The 22843-nt window shown below is 40.0% G+C and overlaps 1 protein-coding gene across 5 annotated transcripts in view; it reads left to right on the top strand.

Annotated features, from left to right (window-relative positions):
* HECW2 (HECT, C2 and WW domain containing E3 ubiquitin protein ligase 2) overlaps positions 1–22843 on the top strand; it is a 324224-nt gene that overhangs the window by 225475 nt on the left and 75906 nt on the right. For all 5 annotated transcript variants that reach the window (XM_089684697.1, XM_089684700.1, XM_089684701.1 and 2 more), the window contains 4 exons: positions 6338–6488; positions 15656–15765; positions 17401–17525; positions 21577–21762. In XM_089684697.1, coding sequence (XP_089540823.1) covers positions 6338–6488; positions 15656–15765; positions 17401–17525; positions 21577–21762 — 572 coding nt within the window. The remainder of the gene's footprint in view (positions 1–6337; positions 6489–15655; positions 15766–17400; positions 17526–21576; positions 21763–22843) is intronic.

The raw sequence follows: 22843 nt of genomic DNA, 5'->3' as shown, positions 1-22843 counted from the left end.
TGGTAAGAATATTTAAAAATGTTGATGTTATTTCTCCTAGGATAACATGAAATGTTTTGAGTGTGACATTATAGTTACTGTATATGGTACATTTCTTTAATTTCTCACTCATGTAAACAGTTCATATGTTAATGTACCATTTAATTGTGGGATTTGTCAGTGTGCCCCCATGAAAAAAAAGGTTAAGCCACACATTCCACTTATTGTTGATTGCTGTTTTCCAGTACCTTAGCTTTTGATCACCCTATCTGTCTGTTATTTGATAATGAGCCACCTTATTGTTCAAACACCTGATTGTCATGAAAACGCTCTGCATTCTCTATGGTGGCATCTAAACTAGGTTTTTGGCGCAAATTTTAAATGCAGCCACCCATTCCACAATCCATCATATTTGCTTTTGATATAGAAATGTTTTCATATAGAAATGTTTGTTTGGGACTGAGTAGCTTTAGTGTGTCATATGTATTCCTCATTACATATAAGAAGCATGGTTACAAATGATTAAACTGTAAAGTTTGGATGAAGCCCATTACCCTCCTGGTGTGATATGAAGTCAGAAGTAGAGAGAATCCCATATGACCCTCTTATGGTAAATATTTTTTGAAGATTACAAATAAAAAACAAATGTGCTGTGTTACATGTAAATGTAAATAATGGTGACTTTCCAAATTGAAATAACAAAATACAACAACTAGTATTTGATACAACCTTGTGAATGTCAACAAATAATTAACTGTTCACTCTGTGCAAAGTTAATTTATCAGCATGGAAAATCACATTTAAAAAAATCATGCTTCCATTATTGTGCAAAATTAGAATAAAAAAATACATTATCATGCAAAGTAAATTCCTAACATGAGCAGTTCATATATATACAGTGCCTTGAAAAAGTATTCATCCCCCTTGAAATTTTCCACATTTTGTCATGTTACAACTGAAAATATAAATGTATTTTATTGGGATTTTATGTGATAGACCAACACAAAGTGGCACATAATTGTGAAGTGGAAGGAAAATGATAAATGGTTTTCAAATGTTTTTACAAAGAAATATCTGAAAAGTGTGGCATGCATTTGTATTCAACCCCTTTACTCTGATACCCTTAACTAAAATCTAGTGGAACCAATTGCCTTCAGAAGTCACTTAATTAGTGAAGAGAGTCCACCTGTGTGTACTTTAATCTCAGCATAAATACAGCTGTTCTGTGAAGCCCTCAGAGGTTTGTACTGACAAATCTTTCTACGCCATAGCTTTCCAGGCATTAAAGTGTTACTAAACCCAGGACCCTGCAATCACTATATCTGGTCTCCCACAGTACACACAACATGAAATGCAATTATTTTAGTAAATATAAACTGCTAAATACCTTTTCTCATCAGCAGTTAGAGCAGTCTTGTGACTTCTATCAGTGTCCAGCCCAGCACTAGTTAAAGGAACAGACCCTCTGTCTGGACAGTTCTGATTGGCCCTTTGCTGATCACATGTACCATCCCAAGAGAAAAAAAAACTCTAGCAACACACACCAAACTGAGCATATGAAGCTTGCTTCCAAGCCTCTATTCTATCAGGAGATAGATTGGGGACTGTGAAAGAAGGAAAGGATGAGAGAAGTCAGGATCAAACATCCTTTTTACATTTGCAGAAGATTAACCCCTTAGGTTCCACAGTGAGTATAACAAGCATGCTATACTGCATATACAGACTTATTTTACTGTTGTGGGTTTAGTAACACTTTAAACGTTGGGATAAGTATACAGTCAGGTTCATAAATATTGGGACATCGACACAATTCTAACATTTTTGGCTCTATACACCACCACAATGGATTTGAAATGAAACGAACAAGATGTGCTTTAACTGCAGACTGTCAGCTTTAATTTCAGGGTATTTACATCCAAATCTGGTGAACGGTGTAGGAATTACAACAGTTTGCATATGTGCCTCCCACTTGTTAAGGGACCAAAAGTAATGGGACAGAATAATAATAATAGATCAAACTTTCACTTTTTAATACTTGGTTGCAAATCCTTTGCAGTCAATTACAGCCTGAAATGTGGAACGCATAGACATCACCAGACGCTGGGTTTCATCCCTGGTGATGCTCTGCCAGGCCTCTACTGCAACTGTCTTCAGTTCCTGCTTGTTCTTGGGGCATTTTCCCTTCCATTTTGTCTTCAGCAAGTGAAATGCATGCTCAATCGGATTCAGGTCAGGTGATTGACTTGGCCATTGCATAACATTCCACTTCTTTCCCTTAAAAAACTCTTTGGTTGCTTTTGCAGTATGCTTTGGGTCATTGTCCATCTGCACTGTGAAGTGGCGTCCAATGAGTTCTGAAGCATTTGGCTGAATAGGAGCAGATAATATTGCCGAAACACTTCAGAATTCATCCTGCTGCTTTTGTCAGCAGTCACATCATTAATAAATACAAGAGAACCAGTTCCATTGGCAGCCATACATGCCCACGCCATGACACTACCACCACCATGCTTCACTGATGAGGTGGTATGCTTAGGATCATGAGCAGTTCCTTTCCTTCTCCATACTCTTCTCTTCCCAACACTCTGGTACAAGTTGATCTTGGTCTCATCTGTCCATAGGATGTTGTTCCAGAACTGTGAAGGCTTTTTTAGATGTCGTTTGGCAAACTCTAATCTGGCCTTCCTGTTTTTGAGGCTCACCAATGGTTTACATCTTGTGGTGAACCCTCTGTATTCACTCTGGTGAAGTCTTCTCTTGATTGTTGACTTTGACACACATACACCTACCTCCTGGAGAGTGTTCTTGATCTGGCCAACTGTTGTGAAGGGTGTTTTTTTCACCAGGGAAAGAATTCTTCGGTCATCCACCACAGTTGTTTTCCGTGGTCTTCCGGGTCTTTTGGTGTTGCAGAGCTCACCGGTGCGTTCCTTCTTTTTAAGAATGTTCCAAACAGTTGTTTTGGCCACGCCTAATGTTTTTGCTATCTCTCTGATGGGTTTGTCTTGTTTTTTCAGCCTAATGATGGCTTGCTTCACTGATAGTGACAGCTCTATGGATCTCATCTTGAGAGTTGACAGCAACAGATTCCAAATGCAAATAGCACACTTGAAATGAACTCTGGACCTTTTATCTGCTCATTGTAATTGGGATAATGAGGGAATAACACACACCTGGCCATGGAACAGCTGAGAAGCCAATTGTTCCATTACTTTTGGTCCCTTAACAAGTGGGAGGCACATATGCAAACTGTTGTAATTCCTACACCGTTCACCTGATTTGGATGTAAATACTCTCAAATTAAAGCTGACAGTCTGCAGTTAAAGCACATCTTGTTCGTTTCATTTGAAATCCATTGTGGTGGTATATAGAGCCAAAAATGTTAGAATTGCATCGATGTCCCAATATTTATGGACCTGACTGTATAAATGTTGCAGGGAAGTATGTAGAAAAATGAATGCAGTTTCCCCTCCTTGACATTTGTTCTTTTATTATATAAACTCAAAAGTCTTGGCTTGACTTGAACGCCCCTCATATATTTAATGTTTATAAGGTTCTATCAAACATTAATTAATTGTTACATTTATCTCATATTTTAATTTAATTTGCCATTATTTAGCAATTTATATGTAGCACAGCAGTTGTGTTTGATTTGTATTTTATGGTGAGTGAATTCACCCTAGTACTTGCAGCTTAAATTCAGGGTTTGGTTTGACAAATTACATGTGGGTGTGAAATCGAGGTGTACAAAATTTTGGGAGGATTACTAACTATAATATAGATATAGAATTTGCATCTTGATTTTAAAAAGTGATGTTTCATTGCCAAACAGTTGGGTTTGTTTTGCATGCAAGTTAAGGCATAACTTCATTGATGGGTAATGTAAAACTGCTTTCCAGTGCATAATTATCACCAACCCAGCTAGGGCTTTCGACTGTTAATGTTGCTGTGCACACATTAACAAATGTACATATAAAAGTGTAGCAGAAGAAACAACTTATTTGTGATAGTGCCATCCCAGCTATTAACCTGTGAAACGTGATATAATGATATACAAACTATATATCAATATCACAAAGATATATACAATGATATACACAATAACATGATAAAAGTGAGTCCCAATTCCAAAAGAAATGTATCAAAAGTGCAAATGTGAATCTTCAGTTGCTAGATGACCAAACAATATCCGTGCAAACACGTGTCACCCCATTCCATGCTCAAATAAGATTTACCAGATATATTTGACCATCATGTTATAGAATGGTCAAAATCATCTCTCGAAATGATGATTATCAGCCAATCAAGCCTTCTCCATAGCATCCAAATGTGGCTCAAATGTTGTTTGCCTACTCCGTGTTGACCATCAATGCATGAGTTGTCAAGTATTAAAAGTGGCATGTGTATAAAATAAAAAAGCTTCCTATAGTGTGAAATCATCTAAAACAATTTATTGAGCCAAAAAAGTGCACTTACAAACTCCAAGATCAATACAGCGCTGTATAGTTAAAACCATCCACATGTTCCTACTTCCAAGATGGCCGCGAGTATACACGCATGTGTGGTGACGTACACCCAAGCTTCACTCAAAGCGTTTCATCATAAGTGACATCATCAGGGGTCAAAGGCTCACGTCTGCCACCACGCTGTCAAGGTCCTACCTTTTCCCAGAGGTTATGTTACTCCATGTGCTAGCATCCATCTTGGATTTCTGCTGAGCATGATGGGAATCTTTTATGCCTTCAGGTCTCTGAGGTCCATCCCCCAGAGGGGTGTGGCTGAGTACATATAAGCCTGGGATCTGCACATGCTCTTTGCACTTGTGTCTTGTGTCTTGGTCTTGCTACAGCTCTGTGTATACGCTCGTGACTCTTCTGGTATTCTGACACGGCTTGTGACTAAGACCATTCTCTGTGTTTCCCTTTGATCTGACCTTCCGTTGCTGAACCCGGCCCGTGACCTGTGATTCTCTGTCTACTGTTCTGTACTGTTTTGTCCCGTTGTTATTGACCCGGCTTGTCTGACTACGCTATTGTCATTCTCACCAGCTACATGCCATTGGCGGCGGCCATTACCGCAGCTGGGGTGTCTCGGGGGCCGCGACCTGGTCCCTGGTTGCGTCAAGTCCATCCCCACCATCAGGGGCCCTGGTGAAGGGCAGCCTGGGACTTAGACTCCGCGCCCTGAGGGACTTCAGTCTGTTGGTGGTGGTTGTCGTCAGCCAGTGCGTTACCCTGCCACTAGGCCTACCTGTCCGTTCCACAGCCCTGCCCTGACATACGCACTTAAATAGGGGAATTGCAATTACAGGACCAGCATTAATTGGTGGCGCTCACTCCATCACCACTGTTGCTATGAGACAACCTAATCAACATTGGCAAATAGATGTGATATAAATAGCACTCCGGTTGGAAATCGAAGGTACTGCAATAAAAATATATACAAATTAATAACAATACGTAATCAGGAACTGGCCCACACGGCCCCCTAGTGGTAAATAAATATAAATTTATTTGTAGCAATACATTGTCAAGACAGTATATAAATGGGCTCACACAGCCCCCTAATGGTAAATGTTAGAACCCCAAAAAATAAATATAGAATTATAGCCCTATTACCCCTAAAAAGGGGAAAAGAAAAATGGAGCACTAAAATTATCATGCAATGGAACGTTTTTCGTGAGAAAAAATTAACCAGTTATCTCTTCACTAGATCCATATAAAAAATACATTAAATCACTAGCGATTTAGAATTACATGACATAAACAAAAGGAAAAAAAAGGAAAATATACAAATTAATAAAAATTGCATAATATTATTATATTATACAGTATTTATAAAGCGCCAATAGTTCGCTCAGCGCTGTACATTACAAAGGGGGACAGAACATGTGACAGAACAATAACAATACAATGCAAAACACGAGGGGATTGAGGGCCCTGCTCTTTCGAGCTTAAAAAAATCAAGTTTTATTGATAAAACAATTTATATCCCAATTAATGTTTAAGCCATACAGTACATATGTCTTTGGTTTTTCACACATTAACAAATGTTTATATTTGTAATTTAAGGTTAATTATTAATAGTCTTACAAATTCCAAAATCCTTATCTCTATGACCAAGCCTTGGTGGGCGGGGCGAAATGCATCAGGGGGCATGGCCAGCATGGTGGCTGACGTGATTCCTAAACATTGGAATCCTGGGGTCGGTTGAGAAGCGCCCAGTCCTTCACTTAATTATTAATAGTCTTACAAACTACAAAATCCTTACCTGTCACATCTATAATCTTACCAGTTAACTTTATATTTTTTTATTATATCAAAAATTTTATATATTATAATGTTTCTTGTACTTACAGATTGGGAAGCGAGAATTGACAGTCATGGAAGGATATTTTATGTTGATCATGTAAATCGTACAACAACATGGCAGCGTCCTACAGCGCCTCCAGCTCCACAAATTCTGCAGAGGTCAAATTCTATTCAGCAGATGGAGCAGCTTAATAGACGGTGAGAATGTCTGGTCTTGATGAAAGAGGCCCTGGTCTGCTTCAGTAATAGTAGTAGTTTTACTTTGTTTTAGCATACACCATCGCAAAGTATTTGTGTAAACTCAGAACAATAGAACATAAACCGAAGTGCTTTGTCTGTGCATTGGGACTGTGTTGGCCAATGATGCCCAATGAATATGGTGTGAATGGGCCCTTATTAGATTAATTGAAGAGACATATGGCTTGCAAAATGAGGCTTACTTCCAAAAAATTCCTCAGCCCCCCCCCCTTTTGCCATGGGCCCAAAGTGGTTATTGACCATTTTAGTGATGATTCCACCATTACTCTGTTGTTAAATTAGCTCTATAACAACACAAAACACAAATTACACTGTTCAATAAATTTTTATTTTTTGCCAATTTTGGAAACAAAAGGATCCATTTCTTAATGAATTTCACATTCTGAGTTCAAATATAACAATGAAATTTGTCAACTGGCTCTAGTTTTTCTGTAAACGGAAAGTTTTCTACTATAGGCGTAATGACTACATAATGCACAATAATTATATAGATAGATGTCTTTCCACAAATATAAAGCAAGTGATATTGACTACATAACAAAGCCTAAATGGCATAATATATTGCATAGGATTACCAAGAAAAATTATAGCCATAAGCTAAGTTGAATCATTTTAATACTTAGGATTCTCACTAGTTTTGTCTTCAGTTTGTGTCAGTTTTGCTTCTCTTGGCTTTTCTCTTGTATTCGAGGAAAGGGCTATCTCTTACAACTGCACGTGACTACACGCTTCAGGTTCTTCCTCACTTGACTCAACCACGAAGGATTCTGGTGCTTTAGGAATTGGTAGCCCCTCTCCATGAGGAACTGGACGTATTGCCGATGGAATATTTGGATAGTGCACAGATAACTTTTTCTTCTTATTTAGCCCTTTTACAATTGGAGGCACCATACAAAAGTAACAATTACTAACATGATCTGTTGGCTCTCTCCAAGTCATTGGCACAGCGAAAGGCATAGATGCCTTTTTTCCATTCAACCATTGCTCCAGTGCCGTCCCACAAGAATTGCAGCATATATGTGGTGCCCAGCTCTTGTCCTGGTCTCCTATCTTGCAGCCAAAATACAAGTTGTAGGCTTTCTTAATCATTCCTGTTATCCTCCTTTTTTGTGAGATAAAAGTTATTTCACCGCAGATATAGCAGAAATTATCTGCTTTATTCACACAAGTTCGAGGCATTACTGAGTAGCCTATATAAGCATAAAACGAAATGTAAAGACGCTGTCGAACTACAATCAGCTACAGATACTGCAGCTTTTATGCAGTGAAGTGATGCAATTAAAGGCTAATATTGCATCATCTCAGTATACATGCAATTTTCTATTGGTCACCAGTATCAATTGCGCAATATGCAGCTGAAGTTGCATCATAATTTTGAATGGCTTACGTCATTAGATGGGTGAATATATCATGGAAACTAGAGCCAATCAACATTTTTTAGGGTCATTTTCGTTTTCAGCACCCCAAAATTATGTAAGATTAGCTAATTTTATGCCCAAAACTTTTTACCTGTTGAACAGTGTTATGTAAAGCTTACTTTTCTTGCAACAGAATGATAAAGCCATTACATCCTGTAAAAATACCACCAAATATTACTGCTTTTATTACTGATGTTATTAATGGATTATGTAATGCAGGATTAAGAAATAAAATATTGGTCAAATATTACCATTTTTAACTTATCGCACTAGGTAATTTGCTTGATTAATTAGGAACTCTGAGAATGATGTGAGCTTGATATTATGATCATACAAATATGTTATATGGTCCTACAAACCAGTCCATGCTAGCATCTTTCTGTTGCATAAATATCAGCAGCTCATTTTCCACACACCCAGACCATGGACTTGGTACCACAGTCATTGACTTCCACCCCCTTCTGCTTGCACATTATGCGCTTCTACTAGAATTACAATCACGGTCTCCCCTGCAATCACAGCCATTCATAGACCTGCCGATTATCCGCCCTGAATTTAAAGTGGCCTTTACCCAGCAATTTCGCATGACCCAGAAAAAATTATGGATAGCGCCACAGAAAAATATATATTAATTTAGTGAAAAAAACTAATTTCTAAAATATATAGAAAATATTATAAGCTGCGAAAGCTAACCTGAAAAGGTGCATATAATAATCAAAAAACAGGTTGCTCTCATATTATAAAGAATGTGAAATAAATATATCATATAATTAGTGTCCAAAAATAGTAAATATTATAAAGTCCAAACACCAATGTAATTTTGTGTCACGATATTATTCAAAAAACATCTCAGCGTCCAACAAAATTCACCGTGCACAAAATCCACCACCAGATAAATTAAATGAACTCACCAGAGCAATATGCTGATCAAATTATAAATCAGCACAAGCGCTTTCTGCTCTGGGAGCAATACTCTGCAGGAGAATGTACAGCACTGAAGACTCTATCCGTATACTGAGGGAGCAATGCTCTGCAGTGAATACTTGGCAATATGGATACACTTCCTTAATAGTCACCTCCTCCTCAGATGTTCAGACCAGAACTCGGGATATAAGAGAACAGAAGCTCATGGTGCAGTACCATTAAAAACCTTTTTATTTAAAAACTCATTGCACTTACAATTATCGGTGTCCTAGCCGACACCAGCAAACAAAGCGTAATCAATAACCAGTGAACAAACCCAGCCTCGTCCAGCATGTGCAGATGCTGACAGCTTGGGAATGTAATGATGTCACATCCACAGGCTCCGACCTACGCGTTTCGTCATTCGACGTCCTCCGTGGATTATGGATCGTTTAAACAGCACCCATGACTGATCACCTGTAACACACAACCCTAGCATAATGAACACCTGAAGTGGCAGTACCCTGGACTCACAAACTCCTAGACCCATGAATACTCCTATCAGCAAAACATCCCCTATGACTGGCAAACAGTCATGATCTACAGCTTTCCTGGGCTCACAACATCATCACCCACCCCTGGAGTCACACCTTCCTATATACATTTTTAGCAATCCTCTTTCCCTGTAACAGACAAGAATATGATCAGCAGTTGCATCCTGTTTCTGGCCTGACTCATCCATAGTCTCATTACCATGTGCATCAGCACTACACCACCCAAGTGGACTGATGAGCATCTGCATCTGGACTGACAAACATTTGTTTTTCTACATAAAACCAACATACACACTGAACCACATCCAGGGCTCTTACCATTACCCTGCCCTGATGCCGTGACTACCCTCACTTAGTGTCCACCTTTGAATGATTGATGATTACTGTGATCCACACACATTTCCTAGGACTGATGATGGTGATGTGGGTGGTTGTAACCTTTAATGGAAGTTTTGGTATGATAATAGTTAGGCACTGAGGTGTTTTAACATAATGGGCTGTAACAGGTGATATTTGCATGTTCTGACAAATTGATATGTACTGAAGATGTCTTCTGACATTGCAACATTGTATGGGATTGCTGTGATACACATCGGTCACCAAGAGAAATATTGAGCATTTAATAAATGTTCCATCGTTTAGAAATGTGTTTAAAACAACAATAGTGAAACACTTAAATTTTCAAACATTTTTAGTGACATTTATTTTTTATTACTAATCTACATTCTCACTCTTCTCTGAACTGACAGACTTTTGTTAGTTATCATATAGTGAACATTATTTTATTTTAATAAACGTGTTGTAAGAGAACAATTAGCATTGTTCCTGAAAAGAGTGCAAGAATTACACCCATGCTTCTATCTAAAATGTAAAATGACAGTGTTCTTACTTACATTGTTAAGTGACATATAAAAGTTATTCAAGTTATTGTGTGAACTGATTTGTCTTCGGCATAAAGGAAAAACCAGCCTTACTGTTGCAGATAAAATCTATACCTTCTTTATCTTTAGTAAAGTTGTTGTTACTTGAATAGTCATAATTGACAAAGCGTGCAATACACTTTAAAAGCTTATTCATTAGGGGACACAGGATTCAGAGACACTTGGTTTATATTGCTGCCTATAGAAGGATATGGACACTGGCAATAAAGAAAACAGTGACTACCATTGTATAACCGCTCCCTCTCCCAGAATGCCTCAGCTTTTTCTACTGCCCTAAAAGGATGGATGTCTTTTCTTTGAAGTAGAAATAAAGGCAAAACTTATTTTTTCACTTCGGATAGAGTAAGGGAGGGTTAAAACCCTGTCAGGTTTTTTTTTTTGCCCTTCGCATCCCATTGGGGAGATTTCCCTTCACTTCCCCTCCATAAAACAGGAAGAGAGAGGAAATCACTCCAAAGTGAGGGAATCCTGGGTTGTGCCAGTGTCACCAGAACTAGTATCCATATTGGAAGAGTTCCTTGTTATTACTATTTTGGTGTCAACCCAAAATTTGTCATTCTCTTTTACTTTCACTTTTGATTATAACGGTAAACAGCAAATGGAAGGGGTGAATCTCCCTAATGGGCACAGACAGCAAAAAAAATTGACAGGTGTTTTTCCTATCCCTATCTATCCAAAACTAAAACAATAAGTTTTGCCTTTAGTTATACTTTAAGGGAATTGTGTTTTATTTTTTCTTCAGTCAAGACTTAATCTACAAGGTGCTTTAGCTGGTCCAGGGGTGTAGAAATTATGTAAAAAAACTGCTTGTCCAATAGACTAAATCGGGGTCCCAATCTACTTGTCCTGATAAAAAAAAAATAATAATTTTAACCAAAACCTTATTTAAATCTGAGGTGCTTTTAGGATCTGGGGCTTTTAAAAACAAAATGGTCTTTTTAGCGACTTAAACTATTAAGGTTTTTAACATTGTGCTGTTTATCTCCTCCTCACCTCCCTGCCTGTCTCCACCACCGCACCCGGGGACTAGTAGGGAGGGGAGAGACATTACAGTGTGAAAAGCAATGATTGGGTGCTCATCAGGAAAGGGGCGTGTCGTTCTCTTTTAATCAGCAGAAGCTCATCTGCTGAGCAAGTAAATAAGGTGCCGGTCCCAATGAGAGCAAAAAAAAACTTTATTCCTTCAGGTTACCCTTGCACATAAAAGCACTTGAGTGCTGAGTATTAGCACCTGCTGAGCAGCCAAATTGAGCCCCAGTGTCTGCGCCGTTAGGCCCTGTTCACACCTGGGTGTTTTGGGATTGCGGCAGAATCGCTGCAATTCTGCCTGCAAACTCAATACACAGTACAATTGTAAAACACAGCTTCAGGTGTCATTATTTTTACTGGTACCTAAAACACGGTGCGGTTTTGTTGTGATTGTTGCTCGATTTACTGCACAACAATTGCATCATGTGAAACTTGTCACTCAAAAAGGAGCAGTAGCTTCTTTTGCACGACAAGCTTTGTGAGATGCAATTTGAAGTGCAACGAAACCACACCACGCTTTAGGTGCCTTTGAAAATAATGGCACCTGAACCTGCGCTTTGCGATCGTGGGCAGAATTGCAGCAATTCTGCTGCAGTCCCAAAACGCCCAGGTGTGAATGGAGCTGCCCTGGTTCACACATATGCTAATTTGGATGCGTTTTCAGACTCACAGATTTGCATGACAGGCTAGATATTATGTGTTCCTATTGAAGTGGTTCACACAACTGCGATCCAAATGCATTGTGTTTTGAGTGCCATTATGAAAAAGGTCCTGCACGAGTTTGTAGCAGTGTGTTCCGGACTTGCAAGTGTTAGAGTGGAATTCAGAGATAGGTGTTCACACAGGAGTGCTATTGACAGGAGTTTTTGCATGAAAGTGAATGGAGGCCGTTTTTGCATTGAAGTGAATGGAGGGCACTTTTGGATTGAAGTCAATGCGGGGCGATTTTGCATTGAAGACAATGGGAGGCAATTTTGCATTGAAGTCCATGGGTGGCAGTTGTGGAGAGAGAGAAAGAGAGCTGACAAAATTGCACCTGTACTGAAATCGCACAAAAAACGGAAGGACATTGCGATTTCAGTACACATACAGTATGTGGGAACCCAGGGTAAAGAGGGTGATTCCCTGCAGCAGGGTTAAATGTAAAAAAAAACACCTGCCCTGTGCGTGGAACTGCATGTCCCGGGTGTCAGGCGATCTAAATCGTGCATCCCTGCGGTCTCTAGTTTTAGAGGTTTTACCTGGACCCCACTGCAATGAATGAGTGTGCGGTTTGCCTGGAATAGGTCCTTGTGGCAATTTCTAGACCTTGTACTATGTTTGTTCACTACAGATTGGTTTCCAGTTGCAGAGCCGTAGCACAGCCTCTGGTGCTACCAAGTCTCTGAAGACTCGTTTATTAGTTGTCCACATGGGTAGATCATCAGGAGCCACAACATTTAGGAGAACTGTTTAACTTTTTTTACCCTGTTTTCTGTTAGTTTTCTTGGAAGGATTTAAAATGCTGAAGAACTGAGTGTTGCATCAGTAGATCGTTCGTGCGCTCTCTGTTCCTGCCTTTCAGCATAAAGTAGCATCTTCCCAACATTGCTCTTTTTGCATGCTGGTTACTTCAAGCCATTTGAACCCTTTCTGCTTTCAGCATCCAGTTTGTGAGTACCCAAGGTTTTTTCCTGATGTTCTCAAAGTAGAACCAACGTCTTCAATTCAAAACATGCAACCAAGCAGACATATTTCACCAGGTGCAAAGAAAAAAGGTGCAACACTCCCTGGGAGGAATCCCGACCTTTCTGCAATCATCCCTGGATCAATATTTGTCCTTGAGTATCATCAAGGGGGAAATTTCAGCCCTTGAAATCTTATTCTAAAAACTGCTAGCCTCCCATTCTTTGGATAAGACTTTAGTACAGGACTTCTCTAACGTAGCTGCCCATGTGCAACCACTTGTGATTCTATTGGAATTATATCTAGTTCTGTTATCTGCCCACATGTGTGTACAGTGTATTTACCAAACGTGTAGTGTTGCGTTCGGGAAATCACATCACCTGGGGAGGGAAACACCAATGCAGAGAAGCATCTGCATTTATATATGTACAGGGGCATAGAGCTATTCACTTCTGTGGCTGGCTGTATGCACCACATGCAACTTCCCAGCAGCAGGAAAATTGAGTGGTTTTTCTTACGCTTTGCATATTTTTTGCCTAATTATGTCCGTGTGCATAAGGCCTTTTTCACAAGGTTGTTTTTTGTCACCGTAATATCTGTTAGCCATGTGCCTTAGGTTTGTCTTGTAAAGAATCCTTTCTGGTCTTACATGAGGCTGAGGAAGTTCAAGACTCAGAATCTTCTTCCTTAGGCAGCCCATAGATGATACAGTTTTTTTCTTCAACTAGCAGGATGAACAAAAAAACTAGCTCCATTTTCCCATTTATACACTTGATGTGGATGGGAGAATCCTCTCCACTGCGTTATCATATTCTGACAGCTGGGAGACCTGCGTATTCTGTCAGAATACACTGATCAGCATTGCAGGTTCGCAGTGCCGATAGAGTGAGGAGAATCCTTCAGGGGTCAGTAGATTAACTTCTGTACAACCTCAGTGCCCATATATGGATCGAAATTCATCTGGTTCCTGCTGAACCAGCCAAATTACAATCCATGTATGGCTGGCTCTGCTAAAATACAGTAGTTTCAGCCTTTCACCTTACTTGTACATTGTTCATTCTCTGTGTCCAGCTTTACCGCACAGCCACTGCTTCCATTAAAAAGACTGTTTTTGTTATCCCTTAAAGGGGAACCAACTTTTCGTTCCGCCATTTCTTGTTGGCTTCGAGAGATTATTATTTAAGCTTTTGGTTTTACGGATCAGGTTCAAACTTTTTCCTTTTAACCACAAGCCTACAGGACACTTATACCCCCTTCCTTCCTAGGCCAATTTCCAGCTTTGAGCGCTGTCGCACTTTGAAGGACAATTGCGCAGTCATGCAACACTGTACCCATATGCAATTTTTGTAATTTCTTTTGTGACAGATAGAGCTTTCTTTTGGTGGTATTTAATCACCTCTGGGTTTTTTATTTTTTCTTAAACAAACCAAAAACCACTGAAAATTTTGAAAAAAAAAAGTTAGTTTTTATTATACAATTTTGTAAATAAGTGATTTTTCTCCTTCACTGATGTGCGCTAATGAGGCTGCAGTGATGGGCACTGATAGGCAGCACTGATGGACACTGATAGGTGGCACTGATGGGCACTGAAGAGGAGGCACTGGTAGGTGGTACTGATGGGCATTGACAGGCATCACTGATGGGCACCGAAAGGCGGCACTGATATATGGCACTGTTAGATGGCACTGACTGGCACTGTTAGGCGGCACTGACTGGCACTGATAGGCGGCACTGGTTGGCAGCACTGATTGGCATTGATAGGTGGCACTGACTGGCACTGATGGGTGACACTGAAAGGCAGCTCAGATGGGCACTGATATGTGGCATTGATGTGGCACTGATAAACACTGGCACGAGGCACTGATGGACACTGACAGGTGGCACTGCTGGAGCTACACTGATCATCAGGGCACAGTGATCATCAGTGCTCTGATAATCAGTGTACATGTCATCTCCGTGGAAAGCCGATTACCGGCTTTCCTCTCCATGCTGACAGCTCGAGAGGAGAGAAATGCCGATAACCGGCATTTCTCTGTTTACATGTGATCAGCTGTGATTGGACTGAGTCGTCATCTTTGGCTCTTTCTGTGATCGGTGATCTGCTGTGTCCGAGGGACACAGCGCACCGCCGATCGCCGCGTTGCACGCTCCCTGAGCCGCGCATGTGCGGTGAGAATGAGAGGACGTCATATGATGTCCTCCCAGAATGAGAGAACCTCCTTGCGTCTGTCATATTACTATATGGCGGGTGGGAGGTGGTTAAAGATCAACCTGCAAGAACTGTGTGCCTCTTGAGCTATAAGGCAGCAAGCAACCTTTTTCCAGATTTGCATGACTGCCACCTGGTCTTCTGTTTATGTGTTTTTCCAAGTTGATGTTTAGGCCTCATGTGATGCCATCTTCAGGCTTGGGGTAGCAGGTACTCATTGTGTTTATACCCTCCTTCTATAATCCAGTTGTGTTTGAATTCTGTGTCCCTTAACGAACTCCAAGAAATGGATTTTACAGTAAGCACAAAAATCCAGCTTTTTTCTATGTATGTAAGTCATGTGCAATTAATTGAGTTTATCTTTGCTTTTGAAAATTTCCAATAATAGGTATCAAAGCATCCGAAGAACAATGACAAGTGATCAGCCAGATGAGGCGGCAAATCCAGTTGATGCAGTGGTACCAGCTGAGGATGTTGATTATCATCATTCAAATGCAGGTTTGTCATATCATTGTAATATTCTTTTGTTTCATCTAGTAGTAGTTCCTGAGATCAAGGACAGGATTATGTAACTAGAACAAGGTAGTTACAAAACTATCACACCTTCCATCCTGTTCTTGAACATCTAACCATTCCGTGGTAATTGGATTAAGCTGTCTTTGCTACCTTGTTGATATAAATGCTGGGGTATCTTCTTGACCCTCAATGGAACTAAAGAAGTTGCTATGCAAAGCTACCAAACGTCTTCAACGTTACAGCACAGGTCCACCTGAATGTGACTTGCTTCTACTAGCTATACCATGACCTAGATAAATGAGAACCTTCACACAAATATTTTGTTACCTTCCTTTAAATATCTAATATGCTAGTAAAAGCAATGTTGCCATCAATAGCGATAGTGCTGACTAAATATGTTTTAATGTGCTAGGTCAGTACAAGGCTGGGCTAATATTAGGCAAAGGTAATGGGCCAGAGGCTAATGTGCTAGGTGCTTAAAACTATCATTAAAGTGTAGCTATGGTCAAAATATACAATCATATATTCATTTCCACACTTTATTTCGATTACTTCTAGCCTACTCTTATTTATCTGATTGATCTTGTAAATATAGTATGCAAAGATTTCCACACATTTCATTCCTTGAATTGTGTGGCACATATTCACTATGGCCTGTGTGTAGGCACTGCTGTATCACACATTTCACAGAGCCTGCCTTCTGAACTGTGAAGGAGTTTCAAGAGGCACAGGGGTCAGTGCTTGCAGGCCTTAAGGAAGTTGTGGAATCAGATAGCTAGCAGACAGGCAGCAATCACAACAAGAAAGGAGGTTTTTCAAGTAAGTTTAAATTGAAATTTCAAAAATAACAATTGTATTGCTATTCCAATGTCAGTGTTATAAAATGTAAGTGTATGTTGTCACCATAGATTTCCTTTCATTTTGTTACAGTTATGTTTCCTATAAGACAAAATCCATGTAATATTTTCCATTCTGTGGAGTAATATTTAGCAGCATTCACCTATTTCCCAAACAGTTATTTGTTTTGAATTGCTTTGTAGCTGTCAAAGTACAGGTCCATTTAAAAAAAGATAATGCATGAAAGAAATTGAAAAAGAGAAGCTTTAAAGTGGTTGTAAAGGCTGAAGGTTTTTTTAACCTTAAACCATTTTCTCCATTAGGGTAAAAAACCTTCAGTATGCATAGCCCCCTTATATTTACCTGAGCTCGATCTGAATCCAGCACTGTGCTCAAGAGACTCTCTCGGGTCTCTCCCTCCTCATTGGCTCAGACACAACAGTGGGATTCATTGGCTTCCGCTGTTGTCAATAATAGCCAGTGAGGAGGGAAAGGGCTGAGATGCTCTCTGTGTGTCTATAGACACACAGAGCCAGCTCAGTTTCAAGCCTGCACGAGTGCCTCCATAGCAAGCGGGCCGCTATAGTGGCCTCTGGGCGGATGGGAGGATCCAGGAGCGTCGGCGGGGGACCCCAGAAGGAGCATCAGGGCTGCCCTGTGCAAAACCATTACACAAAGCTGGTAAGTATAACATGTTTGTTTTTATTTTAAAAATCAAACCTTTACAAACACTTTAACATTTTTGACTTTGCTGACTTGATAATCATGATTTGATTTTAGACTTCCACAGAGAGAATGCACTTCCTCATTCTACCTCAAGGTCGAGGCTCAGTCTGCTTCTTCACTCTCCCCCAGTGAAATTCCTCACTAGTCCTGAGTTCTTCACAGTTTTGCATTCAAACCCTGTAAGTAGTAACCATTTCTAAATAAATATATCACAAGCACTTAATTCACCAAAGGATAAAGGGTAACCTAGTAGTTTTCTGAGACTATAATAGATACATGACACAAGAATTAATACATACACAACATAATTTACTATGTAAATTTATCATTAAGGTGTATGTAGACCCTAACAATCAACTCCCATTTGTTTCCTTTTGGATTTCTAAATATACCACTGAAAGCATTTTGTTACATCTGTTTAATACATTAAAAAGTACCTGTTGATCTTGTCAGAAGTTGTAGCTGCTCTGTGTTCTATCAAAACTTCCTGTTTTATGTCGAGGAGCCTGAAAAGCCTTCCCCGTTCTTAACATGGAACTAATGGCTATGTTGTGGAGATGAGCAGAAAAGTCAAATTTAAAAGTTTACCAAAAAAAAAAAACAGCTAGGCAGGGCTGACACCAGTCAGTCCATGAAAATGCTGTGTGTTTTCAGCTCACACCAGGAATTAGAAGTGGAATTCATTTCTGACAGACCAGTATGTATTTTTCTATGGTCTTTAAATGTATTAGACAGAAAAATGTGCATGTACTGTATTGCAGAGATGTCATGCAACTTCTTTTCTTCATCCTGACATACACTTTCAAAAGCTTTTTTTGTTTTACTTGAAGTAAATACAGTTAAAATGTAAACGTGGTTTTGAAGATAGGATGCCTGTTTTGCCTGTTTCATTGTGTACAAATTGGCTGCAGTTCATAAATCTGCCTGAAATGGAGTTTTATAGTTTTACGTTGTGTTATATTTCATTAGATACCATAGAAAATGCTTCCTATAAAGGATGACAGTGAAAAGGGTAGAGTGTTCTAAAGATTTTTTTTTTTACTGAATGAGGCATATTAACCAAGCATTGTGCATTTTCAGATGTGGAGGAATACGTAGTAAGCCTGGGCAGAGAAGGCAATAAAATTAAAATGCACCCCTACCACACACACTGTACACTGTCACCAGGGGGCTTGTGCCAGTTATAAAGTTAAGTGAATAAAAACTTTTTTTCAAGCGATCTGCTGATACTGTGTTCCCCTGCCACAGCTCCAAGATGACATTGGAACAGGAGGCTATAGAGTCTTCACCACTTTCTCCCACCACCAGCTCTCCAGAACATAAACCATTCCTTAGGGAGGGAACAACACATCAGCACTGGAAGATAAACATAATTTCCTGGGTTTTAAATGTGCAGTTAAAATATACATTGCACTGCTCACCACTAAACATGATTTTGAAAGTATGTTCTTATGCTTAGAGAAGACGCACGTACAGAACATGGCCAACTTCAGCTGCAAATTACAATGTTTCCATCAACATCTGGGTGCTGCTAGGACAACCCTTATCTCCAATACCACAGCAATCATTTAACTGCTGGAGGTGGTCTTGGTTCAACACCAGTATATCTAAATAATATGCACACATTTAGATGACACTGAGGATCGTTATTATTGCTATAATGCTAGATTTCAGGGCATACCTGAGGCAACAGGCCTCACTGGGTCACATCTGATGGCTATTCGTTAGAATTTACCATGTACTTGGCCCCCTTGTCTCACTTACGAAGTACATTGACACCACAGGGTGAGTATACTGTGACTGCCCTAGGGGTGTGAATAATTTAGTAACCTACTCTCATGTGGCTCCCAGCAGACTTCCTCTATTCTTTAGATCATTCTTTAGCCCCAGTTAATTTGCTACTCACAAACATCATGTCTCTTCTCATCCTTTTAACTATATTCTAATCCTCCATGTAAGCCATATTCAGTGTAATTACTGCTGAAGGCAACCCCTGCATAGTCTCCCAATTCATTAGCTTCCTTTTGCCCTTATCTTTTCAGTCCACTTAATAATTCTACTGCCCTATATGGTGTATCTTTTAAACCTGGACCATGAACAATGGACCTGTTGTGGTTGACTGGTATCCAGGTAGAGATTCCTTCATTACCTCCTCACTATTCTGCCTATCCTCCTATTATTATTATTATACAGGATTTATATAGAGCCAACAGTTTGTGCAGCACTTTACAAAATGAAGGTGGATATTACAGTTACAATAAAATTTGGTACAAGAGGAAACAGAGGGCCCTGCTTGTTACTATCTGCTCTGTTTTCATTTATTTTATTGTTGCTATTTTGTGAGCTGATGGCTTTGTAGCCAATGGCATTTTTATCTCTTACCCCCCAGAAGGACTTAGGCACAAAGTCCCAATTTTATAGCACCCTGTCTCTGATTATTGGATAGTCGTCCTGTTATCCTTTGGCAAGCCACAGATGCTGGGAAAGCAGGATGCATGGGTGAGGGGAGCTATCTCTGCCAGAAAAACACAATGATCTCATAATAGAAATCCAACATGCTGGCTGAACTCAGATCGATCTATGGATGCTAGTTCAGGGTTCAAGGGGTTAAAGCAGGCGGCAAGAAGGTGATACAACGCCTCCTCACTGCCTGTCAAATGCAATCTGAACTTGGATTGCTCTTCAGAGACCAAAGCATGTGTGAATAAGCACCAAAAAAGTCATACATAGCCTTCCATATAGCTAGCACCACTCTCCTTTCCTTGGCTGCTTCAGCTATTGAACACTTAGCAATACCAGTTACTGCTAAAGAATTCAAGCATGCAGTTTGCGCTTTGCCCTGGGCAAATGGGTTTATGGGCACCTGATGCCTCAATGTTTTTTGGGCACCACAGCCTTCATGCCAATATTGGAAACCACCTTTAATTACATTTCTCCTGAATGCTCATTTACAGACCAGCTCCAAGAAGTCAGATTTACACTTATCCCCAAATCAGCCAAAGATTGGACTGTATGTGCCAGCTTTAGACCTTTTTCTCTTATGATTATGGATTTGAAAATTCATGCTAAAGCAATAGATAATGGACTTAAAATTTATATCCACCCCACCCCATATCATTCCTAGGGAATAGGTTAGTGTTTTACATAACAAGTAGGTTTGTACCTAATCAGGTTGATTTTGTACCCAACAGTAATAATACGCCCTTGACACTTTGTAAACTTGCCCAAACTCAGGGTATCCCTCTTTGCCTCCTGTCTTTAGACACAGAAAAAGGCATATTGGTCATTTCTATATGCTGCATTGATGCAGATGGGGTTCCCAATGATTCTGGTGCAAAAAATCATTGCCCTCTATCACCATCCATCAGCTCAAATAGGAGTCAATGGCATGCTTTCCCCTCCAGTACTAAACCACAGTGGTGCCTGACAGGGATGTCCACTTTCAACCTACTTGTTTATACTAACAATGGAGCATCTCAACAATATCACTGGTCTTCAATAAAGACTCCATAGATTGATACATCTGTGAAAATTTTTTGACAAAATCTCTCAATGTGTAAATTCACTTCTGAGGCCAGAGAATTCTCCAGTAGACCTTCAAACTTAGACATTCTAACAGATAAAGTTAGTTTAGATATAAATGGTTTGTTAGAATCTGGGGGATTCAGAAGATAAAAAATTTATATCTATCATGTGCCAAGAACAGTTTGTTTTTGTTTTTTTTTATTTTTCTCTTCTCCCTCCCTACTCCACCCAGAGTGATGAGCTCATCTCTCATTGGTTTGCTTCTTCTTTCCCTGGTCAGTCACAGGGTGGGGGGTGTGGAAGAGACCTGTACCTATTACTGAACTGCAGGTCTGCAGCTCTGCAAGATGGGTTGTGCTGTGTTGCAGAGCTGTGTAAATCTCAGGACTGGACAGAAAGAATAACAAATACTTTGGTAAAACAGCTCTCATATATGTACTTCATCTGTGTATTTCGCTTTGTGCCTGGGGTTCAGATTTAAGTAAACTGATTTACAGTTTTGTCAAAAGGTAGTTATACCTAATTATTTTGCTTGTGTTTGTCTTCATTGTAAGCATAAATGCTGTGGTACGTACCTAATCAATGTCCTGCAAAACACAGCATAGCCGGATTGGTCATTTGGCTATGCATCCTGGAAGGAAATACATTATATTTTGCCACTGTCTGCGCTATGTTAATAAACTATTAATTATTATCTTTTTTTAGAGTGCCTATCGCATGTTTACAAATAATACTTGTTTGAAGCATATGATCACCAAAGTTCGGAGAGATGCACACCATTTTGAACGTTACCAACATAATCGGGATCTTGTAGGATTTTTGAATTTATTTGCCAATAAGCAAGTTGAGTTACCAAGAGGCTGGGAAATGAAACATGATCATCAAAGCAAGGTATTAATGGTTTTGATATAGTGTGAAATTGTGATAAACGTATCCTTGAATAGGAAACTTAAGATGGCATTTAAGTCATACCATTTGTTACAACCGACAGTTTTTGAGTTGGGAATAGCAAAATAAAGCCTTCTTAGATCAGAAAGTATTCATTTGTCTTGTTCAATCACATATCTCTTAAATAAGACAACTCAACTCAGGACAGTAGGTGGAGCCATGCAAATTTTTCCTTTTTGAGATGTGTGATGGAATAAGATGTGTGAACACCTCCTGTTCTAAGTAGGTTTACTGTACTATGCGCTGATTCAGTTGGAGAGCTTTTTAAATCCTTCAGTCCCTTTTCATTGTAACCTGTATGCCCATATGGTCTCCTACTCTATAGAAGCCCTACTTCATAGAAGCAATGGTTTCCTTACACTGCACTGATGTTACCAAAAAGCCTGAAACAGCCAGGGCAGCCATCGGGGGGGAGGGGAAGCCTATACACAGGTAGGGGGCCCGGGTGTCCCTTGAGGCCTGGTCACCAGGGTTGCCATCTATCCAGTTTTGACCTAGACAATCCAGTTTTGACCCGGACAGTCCGGGTTTTAACACCTATGTCCAGGTTTCAGTCCAGGGGAAGGAGAAGCTGACATGAGGGGGGTTTCTCCGATCTATTGGAGGTCTCTGAGGGGTGGGGTGTTAATATAGAGGGACCCTGACCTAATTGGTTCTGTAAGGGGGGGTGCTGATATAAGGTAACTCTGAGCTAATGGGGGTCTCGGGAGGGGGGGTGCTGGTTGGTGACCAACTATTAGATCAGCAGTCAGCACCATTTCACCCCTGAGAGACCCCCCCCCATTAAATCAGAGTCCTTTTATATCAGCACACCCCTTAGAGCCCCCCCATTAAATCAGAGAGCCCATATATCAGCACCCCCCTTCCTTAGAGACCAACTATTGGTCTCTAAGGGGGAGTCACTTATAAATGGGGACTCTGATTTAATGGCAGGGGGTGTCTTTAAGGTGGGAGGGTGCTGATATAAAGGGACGCTGATCTAAGGGGGGTCTCAATGGGGGCCCCTGTATTATGAAGGAGTGGA

Source organism: Staurois parvus, unplaced genomic scaffold (genome assembly GCF_062004578.1).
Source record: "Staurois parvus isolate SC_StPar_1 unplaced genomic scaffold, SC_StPar_1.0 ptg000353l, whole genome shotgun sequence".
In the NCBI taxonomy this organism is placed as follows: Eukaryota; Metazoa; Chordata; class Amphibia; order Anura; family Ranidae; genus Staurois; species Staurois parvus.
The sequence above is the reverse complement of the archived record's forward strand: the minus strand, read 5'-3'. Positions and strand labels throughout refer to the sequence as shown.